The following is an 8,771-nucleotide window of genomic DNA, read 5'->3' as shown; positions in this document are numbered from 1 at the left end:
GAATCAAAGCAAAGGAATCGAGAAAAGAAAATCTAGAAATCAAACCTGGAAATAGTAGAACGCCAAACGAAATGTAAGGCCTAGAAGGAGAGAGCTCTGTTCGGTTCTAGACCTGAGAGATTTTATTTTTTTTCTCTTTTTAAATTTATATACCGAGATTTTCTAATTAATTGCACCATTCATGTTCAAACTATGAGTTTCATTTTAAATTAGTCCTTAAACTTTAAAACATTACGATTACATACCAAATCATCAATATTATATCAATAAGGTCATTTTGTTATTAAAATCTTTAATTTATCTGTTAAATGAAACATTAGATCTTATTATGTGAAATAAATTTAAATAAAAAATTTAAATAAAATTAAATATTGCAAAATTAAATATTATAATGAAATTTAAATTTAAAATATATTTCAACCCTTAAATAAAGTTCGAATTCACATTTTTGACTGGTAGCATAAAATTACCATGTCAAATTTATACGGTAATGTGGTGGTTTAGTTGAAGGTATACCTGAAAATGGGCAATGCCAAAATTTAAGTTCGTTTTTTAAGCTTGGGCTCAATCTGATTCAAAAGACGAGTTTAAAGTTTTGTTCAAATCCGATTTAGATAAAAAATGTTAAACCCAAGCTTGATCTGGTCCATCAATATTAAATTTTTTATATAAAAAATTTTAAAAATTATAATACATCAAATACACTAAAAACATTAAAATAAATGTTTCCCAGCAAATTAAAAATACATTAAAAAAAGTTTTTTTACTTTAAATAATACTAAGATAATTGTAACTTAACAAAAAAAATACCTCTAGAATAGTAAGAAAGTTAATAATAAAACAAAGTCATACAATATCTTAATCATTTTAGTGTTGGAAATGCTAGTTGTTGGTAGGCGAAGTTGCAGTTAAAATTACAGAATTCGTGTACTGCAAGTAACTTACAAGATTATGATAGTGAAAAAAATTGTAAGAGTACCACAAATTTTTTTTTTTTTGTAATATATCTTAAATTACAATGTAATCCTTTCATTAAAAAATGGATAAATTACTTTGTGTATAATAGATGTTTCTACTTTCTTTCATATCATCAATCGTAACTTGGAAGGGTTTTAATTAAGTCATAAAAATTAAGACGAGTTCCAGTTTAGTCATAAAAACAAATTATATTATATGTCACCCTAAGTGCCCTAGTAAACTTAGCAAAATAGTAAGATACGATTAGCATGTTAATAGAGATAGATGCGAACATGAAGTTTTGTATCCAGAGTTTTGTATATAGAGATTTGTTGCTTCAGGCTTTACATTTCGGTGCAATTTGGTTGTGTAGGGATGGATGCACTTATGTGCAATTTGGTTGGGATGAAGGTATGTGATAAGGTACCTAGCACTTATGTGCTTCTTGGTTATGTGGGATGGTTCTCATGTATCTGAGTCATTTCCCTAAAGTTTATTATGGGTTAATTAAACTAAAACCTTGTTAATAAGATGTAGTTATGACTATAAATCAATAACATATTCTAAGGTTAAAGATGTTAAAAGATTATCATATTAAAAGAATATGTATCAAACAACAAGATTGATCAATGAGTTATAATTTATAAACTTGAGTTTAGGTATATGATTTTTCATGGATGTAATAGATGAGTTAACAAAGCAATTTAAGATTTTCATAATGTATCTAAGGCTACATTTGAACACTTATGAATATATTAGTAGGCTAAGACCAAAAATCGGAAAGTATAGGGACTTAAAATAATTGAATTGGAGAATATAGACTAAATCTACAATTGTACACATAGTAAAAAGACAGCTAATTGAATTTAACCATACAAAATTAACTGTAACTGTTTGGATCAAGACTAAAATTTCAAAAATTGAAAAGTAAAGAGGCTAAAATTGACCATTTTGAGGTATAAGGACTAAATATACTATTTTCGTAAAATGAAGAGACTAATAGAAAAATTTAACCAAAAATCAGTTAAAGGGTAGTCAACGCTAATGAATCAAAGGGGTCAGCGCGTGGAGTTACGTCGAATACGCGACTTTAGACTTTGTCTACTACGTTTCCTCGTTCCCAAATATTTTGCACATTTTACAACTTATTTTTTATTTTTCTTTTTTACCTCATTTCCATCGAAATTAATATTATTTTTATTTTTTCCCCAAAAATAAAAACAACTGTATTTCTTTAAAAAGAAGTCCATTGAAAGTTTTGTAGTAAAGAAAAAGAAAAAAAGAACACTGCAAGTTATCGTCGATCGGGAATGGTGAAGGAGACGGAGTACTACGATGTTCTAGGGGTCAGCCCTTCTGCTACAGAGGCTGAAATCAAGAAAGCTTATTACATCAAGGTGGTTTATTTCTCTCCTCAGCTTAATTAGGTTTTTATTTTTGCAGTTTTAATGTTTGTAGATCCGTTTGAAAAATATCTTTGATCTCAATAATCAGAGTTACCTTTACTTATGATCATCTTTTTTCAGCTAGATTAGGTCATCTTTTTTCAGATTTAATGGTGGTAGAGACTAGAGACTAGAGAGGGACGAAGCCTGAAACTTTTTTTTATTGGGGACCAGAATTAAATTCTAATTTTTTGTGAGGGGTCAAAATGTAGTTTTACTATTAAGTTGTAAATTTATAGTTTATGGAGGGACAAAACTACTAATATTTCACCATTTTTGGAAATATAGAATTGAGTTATAAATTCTTTTTTGGGGCTAAACTGGAACTTATTTTGTATTAACTTTAAAATTTATAAATTTGGAGGGACTAAACTAGCATTTCACTATTTTGGGGCCTAGGCAGTGCCTGCCCCTGGCGCTGTCCCTGCTGGTAGATCCGTCTGAAAAAATTCCTACCCTTAATGTCGATTTCTCTTGCAGTTATTTACTCGGTGCTAAGAATTTTCGCTATATTCTTTATTTAGAGTTTAACTTTTCAGTTTATGGTTCATGGTCTTTTAAGATAAAAGCTTTACACTTTTTATTTATTTATTTGTATGCAGGCACGGCAGGTTCACCCTGATAAAAACCCCAATGATCCTCTAGCAGCACAAAATTTTCAGGTAAGTCCTACATTTTTTTATATGTTCAGCAGTTAGCACATAGAAAATTTGGAGGTTAAAATAATGGGTTCATCTTCTAGTAGTCTGTTGTTAGTATTTGCAATTAGTATCATCCCTACCTGCAAATCACATTCAGCACCACAAACTCGTGTGACACTGCCAAAGCTTGTACGACTTTCTATATGCCATTTATTTAAGAGCAGAATAAAGTAGACTGTGTTTGGAAAATGGAATTGTCATCAGGAAGGCCATGCGTTGTAACATGAATACCGTTAATCTATTTACAGTTTTTTACGCTTGTGTAAATGGCTGTATTGTATCACGTAACTCCATAATTTGTGTGCTTTGTACTCTTGAAGAAATAAAAGGTCAATTTAAACCTCAAAATGAAGTTCAATTTCTGCATAACATCTTTTATGGACCTTTACTTAAAAGTTCCATTGCCATAATCGAGCCAGAATTAATCACCTTCATTATCAAGCCACAAATTGTTTAGTTGTCTGCTATTGTTTTTAAAATTCTTGAAAGCTGTTTGGGTAAAGAATAATTATCCTGTATCTGAATCTTAGTGTTCTTGTTGAACAATGACAACAAACCTAAGCCCTTTTGCACCATACAAGGTTAACAGTATGAATTATATTATTTTTAATATGCTTTAATTAAGACCATATGGAAATATCCTCAGTAAGAGCCAAAAAAGGAAGACCAAAATTGTTTAACCATACAGTTATATAGTCAGTCTTCTGAATATTGTATCAGGTGTTGACTGCTTCAGTTTCTATCCTTGTCGTGTTCATTGTATCTGTTCTTGACCTCAATATTAGTTCTGAATCTTTCTTGAGAGTTCTTATTTTTTAAGTTCTGCTCAGGTGTTGGGAGAGGCCTACCAAGTATTAAGTGATCCGACACAACGACAAGCATATGATGCCTACGGGAAATCAGGAATCTCGGCGTTAGTTTCCTCTTTTTATTCTATTAATTTATAAATCTCTATGTTCATAGGCTGTCTAAAAAATTTAAAAGTATAATTCTCTATGGATTTTTTTTTGATGGCTTTGTTTACTTGCAGTGAAGCAATTATAGATCCTGCAGCGATATTTGCAATGCTTTTTGGTAGTGAGCTTTTTGAGGAATATATAGGACAGCTTGCTATGGCCTCAATGGCTTCACTAGACATTTTTACAGAAGGGGAGCAAGTTGATCCTAAAAAGTTGCAGGAGAAAATGAAGGTAAGAACTCTTATTTATGCATTTAGATAATAGAGACTTGTATAAAGAATTTCTTCAATTGTGATAGGGCGACTTATTGACCTAAGAAATAGGGAAATCAAAGTCTCAATTCAATAGACAATGAATTAGGTTCTGTTTCATTTTAACTCCCATTATTATTTGAGCCTCGATTTGAAATTGTTTTATTGTTTTATTGTTGTAAGGTTGTTGTGTGTCAAGTATAGCACTGCTGTCAATTTATGTAACTCAATCATTGTAATTCATAGACACTGAAATATAGTAGAGGGGCAAAACTAGCTTTGAGTTTACAAGGTTCCAAAAAGCACCCTGAAACTTTTAAGGCGGCACACACGCCTAAATCCTACATAGTTTTTCAAGAGATGTATATATTTTTATTTTTTCTTGGGGGGCAGGGGTGTCGTATCTTAATCTATTTTCTGAAAATACAAACATGCTTTGATATCTCAAGTGATCTAGGTTTGAGAGAATATTTGGTTGAATAAGTCACAAAACATGGAATTGATTCTATAATAATAGAGATATTTTTCTTGTTTTAATTGCCAGTGAGGTGCTACTGAATTTATTGAGGTGCTACTGAATTTATTACAAGTCGGTATTACCATCCCCTAGCTTCCACCTTCTTGTTCTTGACCTCCATACATGGTTTTCCTGAGATAGTAAAAATAAAAAGAAGCAGGTGTTAAAGTTAATTTTGTCATGTATTATTTAAACACCAGCATTTATAAGGCAATGCATATCTTGACAGTTATAAGAAATTGATCAACTTACAGTAGATAAATTATTCTTAGTATTATGAAGGATTGTTAGTTTGATTTTGTTTTTATTTATTTATTTTATTCATTGATGTTGAGTTCTCTTTTACCTACTGATAAAATCTTATCCCCTGGTTCTCATAACCAGTGCAATGTAATACAATCTTTTCATAGGTGGAACAAGCATTTGCTAATTGCTATTGCTTCCCCTTGTACATACCACAGATATTATAAACCTTTTCCAAATGTCCTGTCTATAGGTTGTTCAGAAGGAGAGAGAAGAAAAGCTTGCACAAATACTGAAAGATCGACTAAATCAATATGTGCAAGGAAGCAAAGAGGACTTTGCTAATCATGCGGAAGCTGAAGTGTCGAGGCTCTCTAATGCAGGTAGTTTCCTGTTCTCTTAAAATGATGCATTAGAGTAAGAGAAAACTGGAAATCTTTTTTCATTTTCTTGGATGAATTTCTACATAGTAACAATGAAACATCTTCATGGTTCCTCAGCACTCCTATTATTTGGCCTTTTGAAATTTGCATTAATGACCAAAGTGAGCAGCCTTTAGTACCAAATTGAAGATAAAATTAACTGATTTATGCTCTTCAACTGTTTTGCCTTTTTTAATATCAGTTGAACCTTGCATTTTGGCTCCAATTTTTCTTGTCCACGTATGGGTAATTATAAAATTTGATGATTTGATCTAGTTCAGGATGATTTCAAATGGTTTTCCAATTTGAAACCCTTGTATACATGCATGCATTACACACACAAAGGTCAACTTTAGTGTCATTTTGGTGTGAACTTGATAGTCATTAGTAGGGTGCTTTCATGAAAGTTCAAAAACTGGTGATTGAAACTGGATACAGTGGCTTACAATTCCTAGTTAGGATAGGTATATCTATTTTGTATGTCTTGCTACTCTTCTGCCCTCATAACCTTTATTTTTTGTTGGATGTTTGATCATATAATTGATTTTCTCTTCTGACTGATTTGTGATATATGTTTTACAGCTTATGGTGTTGATATGTTGAATACAATTGGTTATATATATGCAAGGCAAGCAGCAAAAGAGCTTGGGAAGAAAGCGATATACTTGGGTGTGCCATTCATTGCTGAGTGGTTTAGAGACAAAGGCCATTATATTAAATCCCAAGTAACAGCAACTACAGGTTAGCAAATGCTGCTAAATTAGATTATTAGTACACAATGATTATGTTCTGTTGATAGCTCTTTGATTTTGTACTGCTGTGGTGCTGCCTGACTAAGGATGGGCCTTTTGCCGAATCCTTAACAAAGATAACATCAATTGCACCGTTAATGTTTCTTACAAATAACATTCCTTTTGTTGGAAAAAATGTGTGCTTAACCATTTTCTAGCCTTCTCGGTTTAGGTGCAATTGCTTTACTTCAGCTTCAGGAGGAAATGAAGAAGCAGCTTAATGCAGAAGGAAACTACACTGAGGAGGAGCTTGAAGAGTACATGCAATCTCACAAGAAGATACTGACTGATTCCTTATGGAAGCTTAATGTAGCTGACATAGAAGCTACTCTTTCTCGTGTTTGTCAAATGGTTGTTTCACTTGTTTCTTCTTTTACGGCTGTTAGGTGACACTGATTTCAACATTTGTTATATATTTCCAGTAATTTATCAAACCTTTTTTTTAGGTTCTCCAAGATGGCAATTGCAAAAGGGAAGAACTTCGAGCACGAGCAAAAGGGTTGAAAATCTTGGGTAGAATCTTCCAGGTGTGCATATTTTTTTTGTTTACTTTCCTTTTTTCATTTGAAACCTTTATGATTTTATGGTATGAATGTAGAGGGCCAAGTCTGCCAATGGAAGTGAGAGTGAAACTGTTGAAAGCAGTACAGTACATACATTGGATGGAAGTGAACCGAGCTATGACAGCAGTTCTCTTAATGCATCATCAAGGTCTCTAAACCAGGAAGAGTTATCTCATTCTACATTTGCGTCACAGGTATGATTACTATGCTGATCAGTGTACACTTTATTCTATCCATGTAAAACATGGACCCTTTCATGCTTCATCATATGGCATTATAACTGCTCAAGGTTAGCTGTTATCGGTAAAAGTACTATGAAGGTGTATTAAGAGTCTGATTGCATTTTGCCCCTTCTGCTCAAAAAATGGGTAAGTTACTCCTTGTACTTTAGATCAAAGAGCAATCGGGTCCTTCTGTTAAAAATTTCATCCATTTCTACTAGTAAAAATTGGTCCCTGTACGTCAGAATGAGGTGCATGTGACATTCCAGGTGTAATTGTTTGGTTATTCTGTCAGCCACACTATTCCACACTATTTTTTAACGGTAGAAATGGATGAAATTTTAGCCAAAGGATCAGTTTGCTTTTTGTTCTAACGTACAGTTACTAATTTGCCTATTTTTTGAGTAAAGGGGGCAAAATGCAATCTGACTCTTAGTACAGGGGCTTCTGTGGTACTTTTACCGCTGTTACCTACCTGGGATATAAGCAGGCAAGCAAAAGTATCTGATTTTATCAGGTGATGTGTTTCTTCTTTGAATGACTCACTGCAATAAATAGCTAAACAGAAGCTGGGAACTTTAAGATCTATCTTCACATGACCTTTGGATTTTAGACTCAAATTTCCGAACCAAACTAACTTTGAAGCAGTACATAAGATGTAAAGTGTTAAAAACAGGCAAATACTGAACTTTTTTAATTTCCAGAAATACCCCGAATATGTCCCTTCTCATTTGGTAGGGGATGGGAAATGAAGGTGAATGCTAGAGAATCAAATTTTCTTTCTCACCAATGCTACTGCTGTTCTTAGGCGGTTTGACTGGCTTCTTTTCTTTTCAAACATTATTTCTTTTTCTGACTTATTTGAAACCATTTGACACTGTAGAGCCCTTATGTGGAGGCCCCTAACTTTGTGGATACTCAGTTCACCTACAACTTTCCAAGGCCAACAGCACCACCTGGTGCGCAAAGGACATCCTTGAATTAGCCGCGAATGAGGTGGTTCATCCCTAAAGGTTCGTGCTTTGTATTCTACAGCTACCATATTTGTGGATGCAGCTGTCACAGGTATTTGAATGTCATATCATATTTGTTCAGGCATACTTGTCTCTGAGTGATCTGATCATTATGTGTTATTGTGTTTAATATATTTAATTATTTATGACAGATTAGATCTATATGTATAGAGTGAAAGAAAGATGGTTGTAGAATATAGGTATTTCCATTTCACAGTTAGGCTTAGATTGCCTTTTTTTTTTTTTTTTTTTTTTTTTTAAATTTGCATTTGTTGTGTTGTGGTTTTACAATGTAAATTAGTACATACACCTTTTGACATCCTTATTATTTGAAGCAGAGTATCGAATATTGACTTTGTGATACATCATATTAGCAGTATTATTTATTTAATAACATAGTACCAGTATAGTAATAAGGTTAAAATACTAAAAGCCTTTGTATTCTTTGAGGTAAGCTTTCTGTTTCTTTTTCCTAATAAATGCTGCTTAACATGAGAAAGGATAGTATGAAACAAGAATATTATTCCTTTTCAATAATTTAATGTCGCATCAACAGTTTCATCTTGAATTTCAGGATTTTCATTTGGATATTATTTTTTTTCAAGATGAAAATGTTGATGTGGCATTAAATTACAGATGACTTCACGTCCTTGTTTCATACAATCCTTTTTCCCTTACCATACTCTTT

The 8,771-nt window shown here is 32.6% G+C and overlaps 1 protein-coding gene across 1 annotated transcript; it reads left to right on the top strand.

Annotated features, from left to right (window-relative positions):
* The first annotated feature begins 2,011 nt into the window (after nucleotides 1-2,011).
* On the top strand, nucleotides 2,012-8,446 carry LOC121212148 (chaperone protein dnaJ 10). The gene is made up of 10 exons (XM_041084407.1): nucleotides 2,012-2,354; nucleotides 3,005-3,064; nucleotides 3,934-4,016; nucleotides 4,134-4,293; nucleotides 5,327-5,456; nucleotides 6,078-6,236; nucleotides 6,459-6,637; nucleotides 6,733-6,813; nucleotides 6,885-7,043; nucleotides 7,954-8,446. Exons 1-10 carry the CDS (start codon nucleotides 2,268-2,270, stop codon nucleotides 8,053-8,055), a joined length of 1,200 nt encoding a protein of 399 aa, XP_040940341.1. The 5' UTR covers nucleotides 2,012-2,267; the 3' UTR covers nucleotides 8,056-8,446.
* The last annotated feature ends 325 nt before the right edge of the window (nucleotides 8,447-8,771 follow it).

The sequence above is a fragment of the Gossypium hirsutum genome, chromosome A13 (genome assembly GCF_007990345.1).
Source record: "Gossypium hirsutum isolate 1008001.06 chromosome A13, Gossypium_hirsutum_v2.1, whole genome shotgun sequence".
Classification (NCBI taxonomy): domain Eukaryota; kingdom Viridiplantae; phylum Streptophyta; class Magnoliopsida; order Malvales; family Malvaceae; genus Gossypium; species Gossypium hirsutum.
This window is presented reverse-complemented; position numbering and strand designations above follow the sequence as displayed.

What these genes read in the sequence shown, in the direction of transcription:
- LOC121212148 (XM_041084407.1), top strand. Translation starts at nt 2,268, where the DNA reads ATGGTGAAGGAGACGGAGTACTACGATGTTCTAGGGGTCAGCCCTTCT. An exon ending in AGAAAGCTTATTACATCAAG is followed by an intron (nt 2,355 to 3,004) that starts GTGGTTTATTTC and finishes ATTTGTATGCAG; the next exon opens with GCACGGCAGGTTCACCCTGA. An exon ending in ATTCTACATTTGCGTCACAG is followed by an intron (nt 7,044 to 7,953) that starts GTATGATTACTA and finishes TTGACACTGTAG; the next exon opens with AGCCCTTATGTGGAGGCCCC.